The sequence below is a fragment of the Hyla sarda genome, chromosome 6, assembly GCF_029499605.1.
Source record: "Hyla sarda isolate aHylSar1 chromosome 6, aHylSar1.hap1, whole genome shotgun sequence".
Classification (NCBI taxonomy): Eukaryota; Metazoa; Chordata; class Amphibia; order Anura; family Hylidae; genus Hyla; species Hyla sarda.
In genome coordinates this window covers 38,761,660-38,784,888 of record NC_079194.1, presented here as the reverse complement: position 1 = coordinate 38,784,888, position 23,229 = coordinate 38,761,660, and the positions used below count along the sequence as shown (strand labels likewise).

At 44.6% G+C, this 23,229-nt stretch overlaps 1 protein-coding gene across 2 annotated transcripts in view; it reads left to right on the top strand.

The window, feature by feature from the left end:
- The window catches only part of CFH (complement factor H), a 300,746-nt gene that overhangs the window by 264,108 nt on the left and 13,409 nt on the right, over positions 1–23,229 (top strand). For both annotated transcript variants that reach the window (XM_056523538.1, XM_056523537.1), the window contains one exon: positions 9,847–10,026. In XM_056523538.1, coding sequence (XP_056379513.1) covers positions 9,847–10,026 — 180 coding nt within the window. The remainder of the gene's footprint in view (positions 1–9,846; positions 10,027–23,229) is intronic.

The following is a 23,229-nucleotide window of genomic DNA, read 5'->3' as shown; positions in this document are numbered from 1 at the left end:
ACTCTGTCATTGTTCTAATTTGTGAAAGAAAAACATTTGTAATAATAATAAAAATAAATTTAAAAACAAAAATTGCATTACAAAGACAGTCACATTTTGTGATGCTAATACAGGAAGTCAAACATGTGTAATGTTGAGTTTCTCCGCGTTGGAACATTGCAAATGAGGCGTTGTTAAAAAAAATAAATAAATAAAAAAACACTTTGACGCTGTAGGTCAAGTAAGAAGAGCTTAACTGAACCAAAATCCTGCAGTTAGCCAGCACATCACTGAGACAATTTCTCAAGAAATGTTTGACAATGAGATTTAGCACATGTGCCATACAAGGAGGCTATTTCTTGCCATCTAGAGGCAGTGCTTTGACCATGTCCGAGCTGTTATCAGCGACCACATTTCAGACGACAGGTCAGTTTGAAACTTCCTGTTGCAGATAGAGTAGCATCTTCTTCGCTGTGTGACTTTCTCACCCGAGCTTAGCAGATGTAATACAGCATGATAGCGCTTGATTTTGCACCGATGAAAGGAGGAGGGTAAGATACGTTTTTCTCTGTGAAAGGAGGCAAGATGTCTATGGTGAAGGAGGTGGAGAAGAATAGGTGACAGGTGTCAGAAGTTGAACTGGATCAACGCAAATGTGAATGTTTCACTACAAGTTTATGGTCATATTGTGGTGGAGTCTTGTTCTGGCCATAGCTACTACTTAAAGTATCAACTGTGGCATATACTGTGCTGCACACAGACAACTGCAGGGAATTGCCCATCCTCTCCACCACATGCAATGCGGGGTCAGCTTTCATAGCAAAATTATGGTGACTAGGTATGTGCCACGTGGGCTGAGCACATCCCATTAGTCACCTAAAGGCCGTAGAGTCAACAGGATGTTACGGGAGCACCTGCACCACCAACAACTTGTTGTGAAATAGGGCGCATTACAACAGGGTGATTGGAATAGGTTTGTCTGTATGACATAGATCCCCAATAGATAACTGAAAAGATAGAGGATGAGGGAACGACATTGATGAGGACAAGATAGAGAATGTGCTGCTTGTGAACGAGGCCTGGCTGCTAGACAGCTGGGAGAGATCGGAAGAAGCAGCAGCAGGGGCAAAGTTTCCTCACATTGTGGGGCATCTCAGCTTCCTCATGAGGTCTTGTGATGCCGCTCCATGTAACCACAGAGAAACGTAGATCGTATATACTCGTCTCCTGGCCACAGCTTCATTTTGTTTGCAGAGATGGCACAGTGCCACATTTTCTGCATCTGGTAAGGTAGAAAAGCACTTCCACACATCAGAACAATGGGCAGTTACACCAGCATCTGATTGTCCCCCTCCTCTGGCTGTAATTTTAGTTTTTAACCTACAGATGTAGCATTATTACTGATCAGACCAGCAGGTATACGTCTGTTATGTTTTACAGATATTTTTCCCCTACCTTGGCTATGCTCTTCTACACTGACACTATCACTACCCTCCTGCTCTGAAGATGTCACCTCCTCCCCACCTTGTTCCTTTGTCCTGCCCCAAACTACATAGTGATCATCAAACTCCTTTTCATTAGCCTCGCCACTCCTCTATGCATGAACTTTTTGGGCTCATTCCTCCCCTCAGCGTATTCACCATAATGTCTTAAAATATCCCCACCACACCTACCACCATCAGTTCTACTAGTGCTATGCTCAGCCACTGCTTTCACCTCTACCACCTCAGTAACACACTCCAAAGGTTAATTGTCCTCACACAAGTCCTCATGGCTAATCCTATCTTTCTGCTTAGCACTCAGGGAGGTGGGGGTGGGGGGGGGGGGGGCGATTCAAAGACAGAAATAGGACAGACATTTCCATAGTGCCATGTAATTGTAGAAGATGAGGAATCCATTGATAGCTGGCTCACCATCATATCGTCAAACTCTCCATTCTTCTCCTGAGAAGATCTCGAACCAGTCATCACTCAACAAGAGCGGGAAAACGAGATAAACTTTGCTGACGGGGCTGTTACTTCTACTACTAGGCACTTGGCTGCTGCTGCTACCTGTACTGGTACTGCCCTCAACATTCTTACCAGCAGAGAAAATGGCAACGGTGCTCTGTCTTCTACCGCATCCTACTTTTCCTTTACCAGACATATATCATTTTATTTTATAACATTTTAACTGTACAGGCCACAGTAGGTTCTAACAGAAGGTCCTTGTCTGCCGATCAATGCTTGGCTCAGCTTGTTGTAGAATCCTATAGAATCTTGACTCTCTTTTCCATGCTCTGAGGTCAGCCAACTGAACAATGCTTTGCTCTGATTGTATTGTAATGGTTTTAATGGACTGGTTCACTGCTCGCTGGAATTTGTAGTGCACCAACTCTACAGACCACAGCAGGTACTAAGACCACAGGTAAATCAGACCACAGATCAATGCTTAGCTCAGCTTGCTATGGAATTGTATAGAATTTGTGATGGCTTTCTGCCATCAGTAACCCTTGCTATCTCTCCTCTCTCACTTCAAAATAGTGGCCACAATGCAGAATATGAGCCTTTATCTTTATTTAGTGTCTTAAACCCACCCCATGCTGTATCCTATTGGCATTGGAGCTAAATTACACATAAAGGCAAGTAAATGGGACTGTAACGGTCAGGAGAAGCATTGCTCAAAAGACTGGAGACTGCCTCCATTGCTCAGAAAATAACATTTGTATATAAGGAAAGATATAGATAACTCATGGACTGCCGAACAGATGCCTTGGGGAATATGAAGTGAGCTCCAGAGCTCACTGCTAATGCTGGAAATCAGCAATCATTCCTGATATCAGTGATCACAATGATGTTGGGCATTTAACCCTTTAGATGTCATATAGGGTTAACATTTTATCATAGTTTTCAAAACCCTTTAAAAAAGAATACACCTATATATTTTATACTGTTAACATTGCTTTATAAAACAAAAAAGTAGAAGAGAGAAGGTCTATAAATGTTTCATTAGGCAAGGTTTTTATTTACCACTAGCTGAGTACCCGTTGTTGCCCGGTTTTTCCTTCCTAATTTTTGTTGGGGAGAATCAACAAAGAAGGAAGCTTTTGACTTCATATCCCATCCCCATATATTGTTGTCATTTCCTGTCCCCATATCCCGTCCCCATATCCTGTCCTCATATCCTGAACTCATATCCCGTCCTCCTATCCCGTCCTCATATCCTGACCTCCTATTCCATCCTCCAATCTTGACCTCATACCCCGTCCTCATATCCCATCCTCATATCTCGACCTCCTATCTGACCTCCTATCCTGACCTCCTCTCTTTGTGAGATGGGGTGTGGCTTGCAAGACGGATTGGCACATTCACCAGGAGATGCAGAGCGGAGCTTGTGAAGTAAGGTACTGGAAGTCCCATATACTCACATGGGACGTGAAACACAAACCCATCTTTTATGTAAGGGTGTAGGTAAGGGTTAATTTAACTATAATATATTTTTATTTGACATATAAGTAATAAGTGTACCAGGTATTATTGAAAGATACATGTCCCATTGATTTGCATGGGACTTCAAACAAAAACCCGACCTTCACAAATGAGGTTAGTTAAGGGTTAAATTAACTATCCTATATTTTAAGTGGACATATAAGTAACATGTGACCAAGTATTATCAAAATATCTCCAGCCATTTGGAAGTTATGCAGTAACATATATTTCCCATAGATTTAGATGGGACTTTAAGCAAAAACCCTGACCCTGTTAAATAGGGGTGAGTAAGGGTTAAATCACCTATCCCTATGTATGGCGTTGACATATAAGTAACATGTGTGCCAAGTTTCATGTCAATGTCTTTAGCCGTCTGGACATGATGCTGGAACATACACACACATACAATGATATATATATATATATATATATACATATATATATATATATATATATATATATATATATATATATATATATCCTAGCTGAGTAACCCGGCATTGCCTGGTTTTTCCTTCCTAATCCTTGTTGGGGAGGAAAATCAACAAAGGAGTAAGCTTTTGACTTCATATTCCTTTCTCATGTATTGTTTTCATCTCCCAACCCCATATCCCGTCCCCATATCCCATCCTCATATCTCAACCTCATATCCTGTCCTCATATCCTTACCTCATATTCCGTCCTCACATCTCGACCTCCTATCCTGACCTCTTATCCCATCCTCATATCCCATCCTCATATCCTGTCCTCCTATCCTGTCCTCATATCACAACCTCCTATCCCATCCTCCTATCTCGACCTCATATCCCGTCCTCATATCCTGTCCTCATAGCCCGACCTCATAGCCCGACCTCATAACCCGTCCCCATATCCTGACCTCATATCCCAACCTCCTATCCTGTCCTCCTATCTCATCCTCCTATCCTGGCCTCATATACCGTCCTCATATCCCGTCCTCCTATCCCGACCTCCTATCCCGACCTCCTATCCCGACCTCCAATCCCGACCTCCAATCCCGACCTCCTATCCCGACCTCCTATCCCGACCTCCTATTCCGTCCTCCTATCTCGACCTCCTATTCCGTCCTCCTATTCCGTCCTCCTATCTCAACCTCATATCCCATCCTCCTATCCCGACCTCCTATCACAATCTCCTATCTTGTCGTCCTATCTCGACCTACTGTCCCATCCTCATATCCCTTCCTCATATCCCTTCCTCATATCCCTTCCTCAAATCCCGACCTCATATCCCGACCTCATATCCCAATCTCATATCCCGTCCTCCTATCCCAAACTCCTATCCCATCCTCTTATTACGACCTCCTATCCTGTCCTCCTATCTCGACCTCATATCCCGACCTCCTATCTTGACCTCCTATCTCGACCTCATATCCCGTCCTCCTATCTCGTCCTCCTATCTCGACCTCCTATCCCGTCCACATATCCCTTCCTCCTATATCGACCTCCTATCCCGACCTCCTATCCCGACCTCCTATCCCATCCTCCTATCCTGTCCTATCTAGACCTCCTATCCCGACCTCCTATCCCGACCTCCTATCCCATCCTCCTATCCTGTCCTATCTAGACCTCCAATCCCAACCTTCTTACCTGTCCTCATATAAAAAAAACCCTATCCTGTCCTCCTATCTTGACCTCCTATCCCATCCTCATATTCCGTCCTCATATCCCGACCTCATAGCCTGACCTCATTGCCCTTCCCCATATCCCAACCTCATATCCCGACCTCATGTCCCGTCCTCATATCCCATCCTCAGTATCTCACCCTCCAATCTCGACCTCATATCCCGACCTCAAATCCCGTCCTCATATCCCGTCCTCATATCCTGACCTCATATCCCGTCCTCATATTCCCACCTCCTATCCCGACCTCCTATCTCGTCGTCCTATCTCGACCTCCTGTCCGTCCTCATATCCTGTCCTCCTATCCAGACCTCCTATCTCGACCTCACATCCCGACCTCATACCCCTATCCTCATATCCCGTCCTCATATCCTGTCCTCTACATACATTTCCTGTAGATTTGCATGGGAGTTTAAACAAAAACCCCGACCCTCACAAATGGGGGTAGTTAAGGGTTAAATTAACTATCCTATATTTTAAGTGGACATATAAGTAACATGTGACCAAGTATTATCAAAATATCTCCAGCCATTTGGAAGTTATGCAGTAACATATATTTCCCATAGATTTAGATGGGACTTTAAGCAAAAACCCTGACCCTGTTGAATAGGGGTGAGTAAGGGTTAAATCACCTATCCCTATGTATGGCGTTGACATATAAGTAACATGTGTGCCAAGTTTCACGTCAATGTCTTTAGCCGTCTGGACATGATGCTGGAACATACACACACATACAATGAGATATATATATATATATATATATATATATATATATATATATATATATATATCCTAGCTGAGTAACCCGGCATTGCCTGGTTTTTCCTTCCTAATCCTATTCCGTCCTCCTATCTCGACCTCCTATTCCGTCCTCCTATTCCGTCCTCCTATCTCAACCTCATATCCCATCCTCCTATCCCGACCTCCTATCACAATCTCCTATCTTGTCGTCCTATCTGGACCTACTGTCCCATCCTCATATCCCTTCCTCATATCCCTTCCTCATATCCCTTCCTCAAATCCCGACCTCATATCCCGACCTCATATCCCAACCTCATATCCCGTCCTCCTATCCCAAACTCCTATCCCGTCCTCTTATTACGACCTCCTATCCTGTCCTCCTATCTTGACCTCATATCCCGACCTCCTATCTCGACCTCCTATCTCGACCTCATATCCCGTCCTCCTATCTCGTCCTCCTATCTCGACCTCCTATCCCGTCCACATATCCCTTCCTCCTATATCGACCTCCTATCCCGACCTCCTATCCCATCCTCCTATCCTGTCCTATCTAGACCTCCTATCCCGACCTCCTATCCCGACCTCCTATCCCATCCTCCTATCCTGTCCTATCTAGACCTCCTATCCCAACCTTCTTACCCGTCCTCATATAAAAAAAACCTATCCTGTCCTCCTATCTTGACCTCCTATCCCATCCTCATATTCCGTCCTCATATCCCGACCTCATAGCCTGACCTCATTGCCCTTCCCCATATCCCAACCTCATATCCCGACCTCATGTCCCGTCCTCATATCCCATCCTCAGTATCTCACCCTCCTATCTCGACCTCAAATCCCGTCCTCATATCCCGTCCTCATATCCCGTCCTCATATCCTGACCTCATATCCCGTCCTCATATTCCCACCTGCTATCCCGACCTCCTATCTCGTCGTCCTATCTCGACCTCCTGTCCGTCCTCATATCCTGTCCTCCTATCCAGACCTCCTATCTCGACCTCATATCCCGACCTCATACCCCTATCCTCATATCCCGTCCTTATATCCTGTCCTCTACATACATTTCCTGTAGATTTGCATGGGAGTTTAAACAAAAACCCCGACCCTCACAAATGGGGGTAGTTAAGGGTTAAATTAACTATCCTATATTTTAAGTGGACATATAAGTAACATGTGACCAAGTATTATCGAAATATCTCCAGCCGTTTGGAAGTTATGCAGTAACATATATTTCCCATAGACTTGTATGGGACTTTAAACAAAAACCCCGACCCTTGCAAATGGGGGTGAGTAAGGGTTAAATCACCTATACTATGTTTGTTGCTGACATATAAGTAACATGTGGCCAAGTTTCATGTTAATATCTTTAGCCGTTTGGACGTGATGCTGGAACATACACACATACATACATACATACACACATTGAGTTTTATATATACAAATTGATGATCGGGGAAATCGTTTAATACATTTTTCTAAATTGCAATTGCATTGTGAGGGTGCAAGAGACAGGAAAAGACTGGCATGCAACTTCTAACCCCCAAATGCCCCAGTCTCCCCCTGACCATGGATTTTAGGTTTTCTTTTTATGACCTTTATTCTAGCTAGCTTTGATGCCACACTGTGCCCACTGTTGTTAGCTGCAGATAGAAGCCAGCAGCTGCAGGGTTCAAAATAGTATCAGCTCCTCAACCCTTTCTATAAGTTAGGCATAAATGGGTTAAATAAATACATTTACAATAGGTTTTAAAGGATCACACAGACTTCCCTCCCGCATGCTGCTAATATAAATTTGGAGGGAGGGGAAAGAGTAGGAAGAGTTAGCTACAGAGTAAGACAGAAGTAAAGACACAGAAGCATGGGCTGAATGCTTTAGTGTTACCTACGTGATGCTTTGTAATTTCCTTGATGCTGCTGCTGTCTCTGAGGGTGTGCTACAGATTATAGTGGAACAGGATCCCCTCTTTTTTTGTGCAGTGTATCAGGGACATCATAGCAGCTAGTCTACACCTACCTGCTAAGGGTCAACTGAAAAGTAGAGGTGAGGCCTGCGGAGGCTGAAAATAATTACAAGTGCTATATACAATTTATAAAATGACCAGTATTGGTGCTAATAGTACATATACATAAGTCACCTGTAGTTACTAGGCATGCATCGGAAGGGAAATTTTGGTCCAAAACCAAAAATTTAGGCTGTGCCTAAATTTTAGGCCAAAAACTAAAACCAAAATTGCATTGCCCCACCCACTTTTTTAATATAGTTTATGTAAAATTGTATTATCAGAATTTTTTGTTAAATACATTTGTGAATTTAAGTAAAATGAAATTAAAAACTCCATGCTAATAATAATAAAATAATCATCACGCCCTGATGTACACTAAACCGGCCCTGGCCCCCTTATAAACTATCGGCCAATGTGGGAAAAATGCAGCAAGCATTACGTACTGGCTCTGCCTGTGATCCTGCTGGTACTTGGCGCCAACTGTGCTTCTTTTGCCGGACTTGCCTAAGTAAATTCCACACCAGGCCCCACTTTAACCTCTCAAGGACACAGCCCATTTTGCACTTGGGACACAGGAAAATTCCAATTTAGCATTTTCGCTTTTTCCTCCTCGCTTTCTAAGAGCCATTAGTTTTTTTTATTTTTCTCTCTACAGACCAATATTAGGGCTTGTTTTTTCTGTGACCAATAATAGTTCTTTGTAAATGAAACCTTTCATTTTACCATAAAATGTACAGCAAAACCAGAAAAAGTATTATTTGTGGGGGGAAAATTAAAGAGAAAACCGCAATTTTGCAACATTTGTGGAGTTTTGTTTTTACGCAGTAAACTTTATAGTTAAAATATTAGGTTACCTTTATTCTATGGGTCAATAGGTTAAAATGATTTAAATAGTTTTGTTACATTGCTCTACTTTTATAAAAAGAATAACTTTATTGAACAAAATTATTATATTTAAAATTGTCCTCTTCTGAGCCCTATAATTTTTTTACTTTTCCCTATACGAGGATGTATGCTGGCTAATTTTTTACGCCGTCATCTGTTTTTATCGGTACCATTCTTGTTTTGATTTTTTTAATTGCTTTCAATACATTTTTTATGAGATATGATGTGATTAAAAATCAATATTTTTGGAAGTTTTTAAATGTTTACAGTAATACAGGATACATTAACACTTAATATATATATTTTATACATTAATACACCATACAGGATCATTAAAAATGTTTTTATGAAACAGATAATTACGCACACAGCAATACCAAATTTGTTTATTTATTTACATTTTTTACACTTCTTTTTTTTTTTTAAATGGGAAATGAGGGGATTTTTTTATTGAGGGTGGGGCTTATTCATTTTTATTAAAACTTTTTTTTTTGTTACACTTTTATAGTCCCCACAGGGGACTATGTATTGCAATCTTTAGATTGCATATACAGATCAGTGCTATGCATAGGCATAACACTGACCAGTGTTGTCTGTGAACTACTTCTCTGGTCTGCTCGATGGCAGACCAGAGAAGAAGACCCCATTGTGGCAGCAGGAGGCAGGTTAGGAGACCTCCGGACGCCATTTTAGCTGATCTGATCCCGCGCGGCCGTGCCGCGGGCGATCAAATTAGCTGCCGTAACTGCCACAGATGCCGCGATCAATAATAATCACGGCATCTGAGGGGTAAATGGCGGCTGGAGGTCTCCTCACCTGGCAGGTCCCTTGCTGCTGAAAGCCACATACCTTGAAATTATCTGCGGAAAATTCCCTTAGCCGAAAAGGCCGAATGGGGCATTTTTGACTGATAATTTTCGGCACCCATAATTTCGGTGTATCCCTAGTAGTTACGTTTAAAATAAAAATGTTGTACCACTTGTCTGCTAAAGTTTACAAGCTGCTGGATGCCATTCAGATCTTGTTTCATCAATTGATGTTGCAGAATGCAGACTGCACCCCTCTGCTTGTTCTCCTGACCATTATTCTAGGCTGATATCTTTAAAGTCTAAATGTATTATATTTCTTTTTCAGGTTTTTGTGTATTAGATCAACCAACAATGATTACTCGGAATATTCATTACAATGTAAGCACTATAGTGGACAATGAACAAGCAATTACATTTCAATGTATTGAAGGAACAATACCAGAAACTAACCTGGAAGCCAAATGTAAATCGAAAATGATAACCTATCCAAAATGTACTGCATCAAGTAAGTCTGCTCTATAAGCATGTACCTGACATGAGCATTTTATACATCATTACAGGAACCGGACTGTTTCTATATCAAAGAGAACAATGCTCAGCAACAGTTATAATAAATTATTCCTTGTCTTCACTCAATGCATTGATAATATGTTCTATGAATATATTTAGTGGTAAACCAGTTTAAAAATATTAATATACTGTTATAAAATATCTGCAGAATGTATGGAAAATTCTTGTATTCCATGTATAGATCGATAATGAAGCCTTCAGAAATAGCACTCATCTCCTTTAAGGAGTACTCTAGTGCCGACTATTCCTCCTCCATTGTGCCCGGGCTGAAAAAAAAAATGAAAATAAACTTTCACTAACCCTCCTGCGTTCCCCCAGAGCTCTGCTACAGCTGATTGGTCTTCCGGTCCTGTCTTCCTCCTTCTTCCGTGTGCACGGATCGTCACACGGCACCCAGCCTATCACTGGCTGCAGTGATGGGTGTCGGATTCTGGGTTGGCTTTTGCAACTTAATTGTATTGTGTTTTGTCTACATAAGTATTTTAGCCATTTGCAACACTTGGGGGAAAAAAAGCCCTCCCAACCCCACAAATTCTGGAATATGACTGATTTCCACTGTGGACAGGTGCCTTTTATCCTAAGATTAGAAGCTCTCCCTTGGCTGGGGAGAATCAATATTCTCAAAATAATTGTACTCCCTTGTTTTTTATACTTGTTTTCTTATGTCACAACTCACCTGCCTTGTTCTTTTTTCCAGAGGCTCGCAGGGCTCCTATCTGGCTTTGTGTGGGCAAACAGACACCCGCGGATAGTGAGGGGTATTTTGATCCATAGAAAACAAGAGGGAGGCTTGGCTCTCCCAGACTGCCTATACTACTACCTGTCTGCATCATCCGTGTTTTGGATGATTTCCAGAATAGGGACTCGAAGCAGTGGTTTGGACTGGACTCCTCCAGTACAAACCTGGACCCAAGAGCACTTCTCTGGCTTCCGTAAAAGGCGATCCCTAAGTCGGTCGTCTCCTCCCTACCTCCAATGATGGCTTCTATAGCCTTGATGCATGCTTCATATCTTAAAGGGGTACTCCCGCCCCTAGACATCTTATCCCCTATCCAAAGGATAGGGGATAAGATGTCAGATCACCGCGGTCCCGCTGCTGGGGAGCCCCAGGATCCCCGCTGCGGCACCCCGCTATCATTACAGCACAGAGCGAGTTCACTCTGTACGTAATGATGGGCGATACAGGGGACGGAGCAGCGTGACATCATGGCTCCGCCCCTCGTGACATCACGGCCCGTCCCCTTAATGCAAGTCTATGGGAGGGGGCGTGGCGACCGTCACGCCCCCTCCCATAGACTGGTATTGAAACGGGCGGGCCGTGACGTCACAAGGGGCGGGGTCGTGATGTAAAGATGCTCCGGCCCCTGTATTGCCCGTCATTACGAGCAGAGCGAACTCGGGGATCCCCAGCAGCGGGACCCGGGCAATCTGACATCTTATCCCCTATCCTTTGGATAGGGGATAAGATGTCTAGGGGCGGAGTACCCCTTTAAGCGCTCCCACATCTCTGCTCCTAATGGCACCGGACCCCGGTGTTTGGGAATGTTGCTTTCCCACCAGCCCGCTCTGTCCCTCTTTTCTGAACAAACAGAAGTGGGGGGGGCGACCTTTAAGGACTTCCTAAACACGTCTTCCTTGAAGCCGCTTGCCTCCCTCGTCGGAGCTGGTGTCCCCTCTCTTACCTCCACTTTTCAATACTCACAACTGTGCCACTTTGCTTAAGCAGAATTACAACACCATTGCTCACTGAGCCCTTTTGAAAACCTGTGTGCCTCCATCTCGAAAGTGTTTTGCACAGTCAGTGTATTATACAATCTCTTCTTGGATTACTTTAGAGACCAACCCCTGCCCTTCTGCCAAAGTTGGGGAAAGGCAGTGGTCTGCTTGTTTTTGGATGTGGAGTGGGCGACGGCCATGACCATTTGCCACAAAACATCCATCTACTGTAAGGAACAGAAAACAAACTACAAATTTATTACCAGGTGGTATAGGATCCTGACCCTCCTCTCATGCTTATACCTCTCCTTACTAGGCGTGTTGGTGCTGTGGAACAGCTGGTGGCAAGATCCAACACATCTGGTTGACATGTTCTGCCCTGTTGACTTTTTGCCAGGTTCTACCTCAATCTGCTTACCTCTGGATTCGGCCCCTCTCTTTCTCTCCATGCTCCCAGTCGCAAAGCCCAAGGGACTAAGACTCTCCTACGCTTCCTCCTCTTAGCTGTCCTTCCTGGACTCTGGAGATCTACTCGTCCTAGCTTCAGGAAGTTGCACACTTACATAGAATGGAGGAACTACTTGCAGACTTGCGCTGCAGCATAGACAAATACATGATCATCTGATACCCGTGGATTGAATTTGTCCTTCCCTGATTTTAGAAACCTCCACCACCCATCTTCTCCTGGTTAGATCTCCGTCTTAACTTGTCTACAGACCCTGCCCTTGTCCTGCTCAGTCCTTACCCTACCTGATTTCTGGATAATGAGACTCTGGGAGCTCCCCTGCAAGGTATGTTGTCTTCTTCTCTTCCTACCTGTGGAATCTCATACTCCTTCTCCCTCTTCTCCTCCCCTTCTTTCCAGTGTCCTGTCTCTTGACACTCCTCAAATTTCCCCTTCTTCTTAAATGTTGCTTCCCTGTTTTCTTTTTCTCTCTACTGCCTCCTCCACCTCTCCGCCCTCCATCCCCCTCCCTTTTTCCCATAGAGGTTTGACTCCCTTGATCTTGGAACCATTGTTTGTGCTTATCTGCTGCTATGCCTATCCGAGCATAGTTATGCTTACTGTTTGCATTCCTCTCTTATTGCCATGTTTTTGTCTTTTGTGAAAAAAAAATGCCTATTTTGAAATAAAAAAGGCAAAAAATCGTAAATCTTGTCGGCTTATTTTGTGCCTTTATAATTCGTTCTGCTAATATTGTCTTTCTATCAAATGTGCCCATTCGGTATAAAAGCATATTGCCACCTCCAAGGGGAAAAACTAAGCTTTACAAACAGTATGTGTGTACAGGGTACTCCACGGTATGCTCACATATGTTGCGTCGAAACGTTACATAAAGTGTCGACGCAAGCTCCAGTCTTTTCCCCTTCGTGAGTGGAAGGTCGTCCAGCTAAAGGGAGCCAGATAATGGGCTGAAAATCTCCTGCAGCTCAAAGAGTGTCTAGTGTGTCCGTAGAAGGTGCACCTTTGGTGAATTATTTTTTGATATTTTGTAATGTCAACTTTTTGCAATATTTGCTTAAGACAGTGTGATTTTCTGCAATATTTTCACTAAAGCAATTGAAAAAAGCAAAAAAGTGGTGTTTGGCATTTAATTATTATTGCAATAAGTTTAAAAACCCTGCTGGGAGCCCTGAATTGTTCCTCGGTGCCAGCCATTCAGGGCTCCCGGCCAGGTATTTAAAAATGAAAGTAAAAATACACAGTATATACATCACAGGGGAGCAGAGCATGCCGCCCACTCCCATGTTTAATAACTGATCACATCTGGGCTCAGAAGTAAGAGCAGGTGCATTCAATTCCTCAGCCCCTGTACTAATACCCCCCAACATGGAACAGACTCTGTTCCATGATGGGGGTTAGAGATGAGCGAACTTTTCAAAAATTTGATTCGGACGATTCGCCGAATTTTCCGAAAAAGTTTGTTTTGTTTCGAATTTTTTCGCGTCAAATCGCTAATAAAAAAGGCAATTTCTAGCCTACATACAGCATCTATAGGGGTATAGAACACTTTGCTGTGTTCTAAAACGCATATGGAGTGTGCTGGGTTAGTGAAATAATACCGTTATTCAGAATAACATGCAGATTACCGGCCTCGCTTTTAGAATCACTGCCGCACAGCAGCACAATTACAGAGCCTGGTGGTGGCATCAGTGTCAGGAGACCATATAGTGACTGAATGACACAGCGTGGAGGTGTTGGCAGCATGATGACACCATATAGTGGCTGAATGGCACAGCGTGGAGGTGTTGGCAGCATGAGGAAACCATATAGTGGCTGAATGACACAGTGTGGAGGTGTTGGCCGCATGAGGAGACCATATAGTGGCTGAATGACACAGCTTGGATGAAGCTGAAGCATGAGGACACCATATAGTGGCTGAATGACACAGCATGGACAGCTTGTCAGCATGAGGAGACCATATAGTGGCTGAATGGTACAGCGTGGATGTGTTGGCAGCATGAGGACACCATATACTGGCTGAATGGCACAGCGTGGAGGTGTTGGCAGCATGAGGACACCATATAGTGGCTGAATGGCACAACGTGGAGGTGTTGGCAGCATGAGGACACCATATAGTGGCTGAATGACACATCGTGGATGTGTTGGCAGCATGAGGAGACCATATAGTGGCTGAATGACACAGTCTGGAGGTGTTGGCCGCATGAGGAGACCATATAGTGGCTGAATGAGACATCTGTGATGAAGCTGAAGCATGAGGACACCATATAGTGGCTTAATTACACAGCATGGACTGGTTGTCAGCATGAGGAGACCACATAGTGGCTGAATGACACAGCATGGAGGTGTTGGCAGCATGAGGAGACCATATAGTGGATGAATGGCACAGCCCGTAGTTGCCAGCAGCATGAGTAGGCACTAGGCCTTCACAATCCCTAAGTTTAAAATATGAATTAAGAAATTTAAACCGAAGATTATGGATAGTGGGTGCTACCTATGAGAAAATTTGAAATTCCCAGACCCAGGCCCAACAGCGGCATCAATAACCCATATATTGCTTGAATAACAGTCTGGAGTTGGCTGATTCACGAGTACACAGCAGGGCTTCACAATCCCCTGCAAAAAACACAACATTTTTTTAAATTTTTGAAAAAGATTTTGTCTACCTATGAGAAAATTTGAAATTCCCAGACCCAGGCCCAGCAGCGGCATCAGTAAACCATATATTAGCTGAATGACACAGCCTGAAGTTGGCTGATTCATGAGTACACAATAGGGCTTCACAATCTCCCCCAAAAAACACAACATTTTTCGAAATTTTTGAAAAAGATTTTGGATAGCGGGTGCTACCTATGAGAAAATTTGAAATTCCCAGGCCCAGCATCGCCATCAGTAAACCATATATTGCCTGAATGACACAGCCTGGAGTTGGTTGATGCATGAGTTCGCACCAAAGCTTCACAATCCCTACGAAAAAAAGACAATCATTTTTGACGAAAAATGTTTACGAAAATTTAGGACAGCGTGTGCTATCTATATATTTCCTCAATGACACAGCCTGGAGTTGGCTGATGCATGAGTACTGTCACGATGCCGGCTGGCAGGAGGTGGATCCTCTGTGCCAGAGAGGGATTGGCGTGGACCGTGCTAGTGGACCGGTTCTAAGTCACTACTGGTTTTCACCAGAGCCCGCCGCAAAGCGGGATGGTCTTGCTGCGGCGGTAGTGACCAGGTCGTATCCACTAGCAACGGCTCAACCTCTCTGACTGCTGAAGATAGGCGCGGTACAAGGGAGTAGACAGAAGCAAGGTCGGACGTAGCAGAAGGTCGGGGCAGGCAGCAAGGATCGTAGTCAGGGGCAAAATTGAATTTTTGGTCCTCCCCAATTGCACTTCCGAAATTCTCCTTGGACTACCCTGGCTTCAACACCATTCCCCAACCCTGGATTGGTCCACTGGGGAGATCAAGAGTTGGGGCCCCTCTTGTTTCAAGGACTGCCTTAAACCGGTTCCCAGTACTCCTTGCCGTGACTCTGTGGTTCCCCCTGTAACCGGTCTCGCCTGACACCTCAAGAGAGGACACGACGCCGCATGGAGAATCTCTGCCTGTACTGTGCCGGTACCGAACACTTCCTGAAGGATTGTCCTATCCGTCCTCCCCGCCTGGAAAGACGTACGCTGACTCCGCACAAAGGTGAGACAGTCCTTGATGTCAACTCTGCTTCTCCACGTCTTACTGTGCCTGTGCGGATATCTGCCTCTACCTTCTCCTTCTCTACTATGGCCTTCTTGGATTCCGGATCTGCAGGAAATTTTATTTTGGCCTCTCTCGTCAACAGGTTCAACATCCCGGTGACCAGTCTCGCCAGACCCCTCTACATCAATTGTGTTAACAATGAAAGATTGGACTGTACCATACGTTTCCGCACGGAGCCCCTCCTAATGTGCATCGGACCTCATCACGAGAAATCCCTGCTAACCTACATGAACTCATTCATCTAGCCACTCGCATTGACATGCGTTTTTCCGAAAGGCGTCAGGAGCTCCGCCAGGATATGGACTTTGTTCGCACGAGGCGTTTTTTCTCCCCGGCTCCTCTCTCCTCTGGTCCCCTGCAATCCGTTCCTGTGCCTCCCGCCGTGGAGGCTATGCAGGTCGACCGGTCTCTGCGATTTAAAGGGCCACTGCGCCGCTGATTGGCGCAGTGGTTCTAATTAGTGTGTTCACCTGTGCACTCCCTATTTATACCTCACTTCCCCTGCACTCCCTCGCCGGATCTTGTTGCCATTGTGCCAGTGAAAGCGTTTCCTTGTGTGTTCCTAGCCTGTGTTCCAGACCTCCTGCCGTTGCCCCTGACTACGATCCTTGCTGCCTGCCCCGACCTTCTGCTACGTCCGACCTTGCTTCTGTCTACTCCCTTGTACCGCGCCTATCTTCAGCAGTCAGAGAGGTTGAGCCGTTGCTAGTGGATACGACCTGGTCACTACCGCCGCAGCAAGACTATCCCGCTTTGCGGCGGGCTCTGGTGAAAACCAGTAGTGACTTAGAACCGGTCCACTAGCACGGTCCACGCCAATCCCTCTCTGGCACAGAGGATCCACCTCCTGCCAGCCGGCATCGTGACAAGTACGCACCAAAGCTTTACAATCCCTACGAAAAAAGACAAACATTTTTGACGAAAATATTTTACGAACATTTAAGACAGCGAGTGCTACCTATATATTAACTGAATGACGCAGCCTGGAGTGGGCTGAAGCATGAGGAGACCATTGAAATGTCTAATTATTTAAATTTTTTATTTAGATCAAAATTTGTGTCCCGGACCCCGCCATGTGGGTACAAAGGATGTAATGTGACAAGCACCCACAGGGCTCATGTGGCCGTGAGATGTAGGCGCAACGTCTCCATTGCCCTGACCGGCCATTTTTTGTTTTTGTACCTTTGTTTAAGAACAAGCGCATATCCAAGAGTCCAAAAGACTCTATAATGCAGGATGGTGGACCACCAAAAGACATTCTTCTCTAAAGTAATTTTTTCTGAAATAAAGAAGCAGAGTTCATCCTTTTCCGTATTATTTTAGAAAATGTAAATTAAAACAATCATACACAACAAGCGTTCCATGGTGTAATGGTTAGTACTCTGGAAAATTCAAGTTTATTACCAAAAATAGCATCAGAAACTTTTGAAAAAACAGTACCCAAGAGGGTTTAATAACCCTATACATTGCACCATAAATTTTGAAATTTAAATTAAGCATGTATGTATCTATTTAAAAAATCCTAAAATTGAAGGGCCAAGCCCAGAAGCATCATGAAGGCAAGAAGTTCCTGAAAGACACAGGAGCAGTCATCAGCAGTACCCAAGAGGCTTTCATAACCCCTTACATTGCACAATCAATCGTGAGATCGAGCAATAACAGGTGTGTTATTCCCTCAGATGTCCGGGGCTGCACACGTGCTACACTGAAGGGACCAGCCTGTGTGTCTCCTTCAAGCAACAAGTGCGGGTAACCTGCTGAACCATGTGCGTGATAGGGATTGGGGATTGCAATTATTTGCCATGAAAGAAGAATTCCAACTAAGTGCGGGTCATAAGCTCGGGTTCATTAAGTCCCTGACCTTTGTACACACCACCTGTCTCTACTACCGATCTGATGGTTTAGTGAGTTCCTCGGAACGGCCCCGGCGGGGTAGGAGAAGGCCCTGACAGAACGCCGAGAATTTAAAGATCATTGTTGAAATTTGCATTAAGCATGTATTTAGCTACTGCTAAACATCCAAAAATTAAAGGCCCAAGGCACCAAGCATCAGTGAGGCAAGAAGTTCCTGAAAGACACAGGATGAGTCAGGAGCAAGCATTCGCTGTACCCAACAGGGTTTCATAACCCCTTACATTTAAAGATCAATGTTGAAATTTGCATTAAGCATGTATTTAGCTACTGCTAAACATCCAAAAATTTAAGGCCCAAGGCCTGAGGGCAGGGAGGCAAGTAGTTCCTGAAAGACACAGAATGATTCTGGAGCAGTAATTTGCTGTACCCAAGAGGGTTTCATAACCCCTTACATTTGCATTAAGCATGTATTTAGCTACTGCTAAACTTCAAAAAATTATAGGCCCAAGGACAGAAGCATCAGTTTCCCCCATATTAGGAGCATAGTTGTCCCCCAGATTAGGCAGCATAGATGTCCCCCAGATTCGGAGCATACTTGTCCCCCAGATTAAGCAGCATAGATGTCCCCCAGATTAGGCAGCATAGATGTCCCCCAGATTAGGAGCATACTTGTCCCCCATATTAGGCAGCATTGATGTCCCCCAGATTAGGCAGCATAAATGTCCCCCAGATTGGGCAGCATAGTTGTCCCCCAGTCAGCGCGGGCCGGTCAGAGCCAATCAAAGATCCATATATGGCAAGCGGGCCATGCAATGCCCAGGTCTGCCCCAGAGGGTTTCATAACCAACCATAATTGAGAAATTTTTGTTGTAGGAGCATGGTCAATCTACTCCGAGCCATCTGGCATTGGTGGCTGGAAATCCTGGCTGATCCATCCTTGATTCATCTTGACAAACGTCAGTCTCTCCACATTTTTAGTGGACAGACGAGTTCGCCTTGGGCTGACTATGGCCCCGGCCGCACTTAACACCCGCTCTGATGGCACAGTACTGGCCGGGCAGGACAGCTTTTCCAGGGCAAACTCTGCTAGTTGTGGCCGTAAATCAAGTTTGGCTGCCCAGAAGTCCAGCGGATCTTCAATGGTTATTAGCATGGCCATGTCAAGATATGCCACCACCTGCTGGTTCAGGTCCTGCTCCATGTCTACCTGCTGCTGATGAGTTGCTTCACTATGCGGGTGAAGAAAGCTACTCATCAGCGACTGTAGACTCAGGCTGCTGCTGATTGAGCCGGTACTGCTCCTGCCACCCCTCCCCTCCCCAGCAGCCATGGCAGTGGAAGGTGAGCGCAGAGGACCCCCCGAGTCAGACCTGCGAGTGGATGGACCATGTGGTCGATAGGCATCAGCCAACTGACTACGTAGAAACTCTCTGTAAACACTGATCAGTGTTTACCAATAACAATTCCACAATCATTTTTCACAAGCATGCAAACAGTTCAGTATGAATATATTTGGGGTGGGAAAAAACCACGATTGAAGAGAACATTGCTATGTTACCCAAAAGATAAAGGAGGGCTGGGTATTCCCGACCTGAGAGGATATTACATTGCCTCAATGCTAGCGAGGGTAGTGGAATGGTGCAGGAGCGATGCTCAGAAAATTTGGGTAAGCATAGAACAGAGCACAACCTAAATGCCTTCCATGGTGCCATTCCCTAAAGAATAAAGAAATATGGCAACATCCCACTATTAGTGCTACCCTGAAAGTGTGTAACGATAAAAGAGTACGCAATCACCTCCTTCCCAAAAATTCTTGCATGTCCCCGATAATAGGCAACCCAACTTTTTTACCAGGTTTATCTGACTCAGTTTTTTCTCGCTGGATAGCCGAAGACGGATACCGGGTATGTCATTTACGAGAAGGGCAAGAGAGTGTCGGTTGGTTAGATGTAACAGAAATCAGTGAACCGTGTTCATTAGGTTTTTGGCGTTCTTTACAGCAAAACAACCAGATGTAAGGTTTTATCGTGCTCAGGCTACGACTTTTGAAAAATTATGTGTTAGGAAAGAGAGAACGCTCCATTCATTGTCAGCAATTTATAAAGTGTGGTTGGGAGAATTGGTTGACTCTCTCCCTGACTATACGGCAAAATGGGAAAATGATCTCAAGATACAACTGAATCAGGAACAGTGGGTTAAGATCTTTGGGCTGGTGCATGGTTCCACCATTTGTTCAATGGCCCAGGAAGCTAACTATAAAGGTACTGTCAAGATGGTAGCGCGTGCCCAGGATACTACATAGAATGAGTGTAAATAACTCAATTCATTGCTGGCGCTGTAGATCAGGAGAAGGTTCATTAGTGCATATATTTTGGTCCTGTCCAAAACTTACACATTTCTGGCAGCGAGTCCAGGCAGTAATTGAAAAAGTGACTGGGCAGGCGGTTCCATTAGATGCAGTCTTCGTTTTACTTCAACATCATGATATACCTGTTGGTAAATATAGAAATTCCTTGCTAAGCATTTTGGTTCAATCTGCCCGAAATTGTATCCCTGCCTTGTGGGGTCAGGAAAATCCACCAAATACGGAATTGTGGTTTAAAAAAATAAATGATATTAGATATATGGAGAATATTAGATCTGCCCGTAATGAAACTTTTGGCAATTTTTATGCAACGTGGGCCCCGTGGGTACAGTTTATGGAAGATGTAGATATGGAAGCATATGTCAACTAGGTCAAGTGGAGACGTGGAGGAGTTGTGGGCCGGAGGGAGGGAGGGGGGCGCATATGTATTTATATATATATATATATATATATATATATATATATTTATGGTCAGGGCCTTTCTGTGCGTATGGAACGTACACCTACCTAACCTAACATACCATGATAACTATAACCCTATTTCCTATCCTGTAACAAGAATACCGGACATGATCTACCTTATCTAATCTGCGGCAGAGGTGTGCCCGTGCCGCCGTCGGGGGGGTACACCTTAAGTGGGCAAAAAACAGCATGCCTAGGGGAGTGTTATGATATGCCCTTGTGATACCAGAGCCTGAGCTGCCGACCCAGCCTTCAGGCCATGTTCCCAACCCCCTCAGCGAATATCCGATATTACTGCGGACATCCCTATAATGACACCTACCTCACCAGGAGCCCTAGCTACCATCTAGACACCATGTGCATATTCGCCACCTGAACTTGCTGAATGGACTGACCAACCCGCTCCCTATCCTACTGTACCACATGACCCACCATACGTAAACCTAGTATGTAGTTTCCAGGATTATGGCCAAAACCTGACAACCGTAGGGAGCCCTAAAAAGAAACCCAAGTGTCATGAGACACAGAACATTACAGATATATACTGCCGATACCACGAACTATTCCCTAAATCAACGACCATAACTATTGGAGAAAACAACTAACTGAACCATGTTAACATGTGTGCACAGGTCACCTGTAAATGATCACTTAATACCGGTATAACAGTCGTATGCTGCAAACGAGTCAGAACATACGACTATGCAGTGCATCCCACCTGAGAACGTGACAGGCATGACGGGTATACAGCTGCCTATGTGTAGTGCCGTTACTGCTCTGAAAACGTGTCAGCAACAATAACCAAGTAGTATATCCCACCTGAGAACGTGTCAGGCATATCAGGCATATACTCCTCTATGTGTCCTGCTGCTACTGCTCGGGAAAACGTTGCCGAAACAATAGCCCAAATGATGTATTCCCCTGCAGACGTGGCAGGCAGTGTGAGAATATCCGTAACCTGTAAACGTAACCCGATTCAAAATGGTTGATAATGCGCCTATGTGCCTGATGCAAATGACCATCACGTGTAAGATCCGTGCACTGTGGTTACCATGAAAGTAAGCACTATGCCTAGCATGTAGTGTCATACCCGCATTAATGACGTAAGCGTGTGACTACTGTATGCAAAGTAAGATAGCTTGACGTAGAACCTATAACGGTGGTATGTTAACGTAACCTGACCTATTCATGAACGTAGAATCAGGACTAAGTAACCTGCTTAAAATAACGTACGTGTACGAAGACCTTTACTGGGTACCCGAAACAAAATGGCAGATAAGCATCGCGTCATGCAAGTAGTAACTTATACGTAGAATGCCCGAACTTACGTAGCGCATGTGCCGTAGTAAATACTATGATAGTAAGCGAAATTACATAAGGTATACATACCCATATTATAGCAACCAGACTCAGTACACCCGTAAATGATCACTTTAATACCGGTATGGCAATCGTATCCTGGAAACGTGTCAGAACATACGACTATACAGTGCATCCCAACCTGAGGACTTGACAGGCATAACAGGTATACAGCTGCCTATGTGTGGTGATGTTATTGCTCTGAAAACGTGTCAGCAACAATAACCAAGTAGTATATCCCACCTGAGAATGAGTCAGGCATATCAGGTATATACTCCTCTATGTGTGCTGCTGCTATTGCTCAGGAAAACGTGTCTGAAACAATAGCCCAAATGATGTATTCCTCTGCAAATGTGGCAGGCCGGTTTAGAATATCCACAACCTGTAAACGGGACATGACCCAAAATGGTGAAAATGCACTCAGTAAGACATGTCTAACCCAATTACCATAGACACCTATGCTTACCACAATGAGAAAACATGATCCAGTTATACTATAGCCCGATAAACGTGTAATACAGTATGGAAGGCCTACGGGTATGTGTAAGCTATATGGAATTTGATCGCATTAATCGTATGGAACACCACGTGTTATGCCGTATAGACACATAAGCGTATGATAACGTATGGAAACCTATGCGTATGCCACGTATGTGACATGAGCGTGTTGTACCCTATGGTGAACAATAGTATGCCATGGCATATGGAAATATGAATGAAATCTCGTAATGCAACATCAACGTTTTAAGCCATCGGAAACCTGAGAGTCACACCATCTAAACCATAATCATGTTATCCCTAATGGAAACTGAGCGTGTAACTGAATGGAACATACAAGTATTTATACTGTGTGCTAATTACCAGCACACACACCGAATGGTAAAACACCCGCGCACACCCCGTATGCCAACCACAGGCGGGCACACCGTACAGAAAACACCGGCATGCCCGCCGTACAGTAGACCCCAGTGCTCGCACCCACAACAACCGCCGGCATGCACCCACAACAACCACCGGCATGCACACCGCATGGCAACCACCAGCGTGCCTACAGAATGGAAATGCCATCGTGTATACCGTTATGAAAATGCCATCGTGTATACCGTACAGAAAATGCAATCGTGTATACTGTACGGAAAATGCCATCATGTACACTGTCCGGA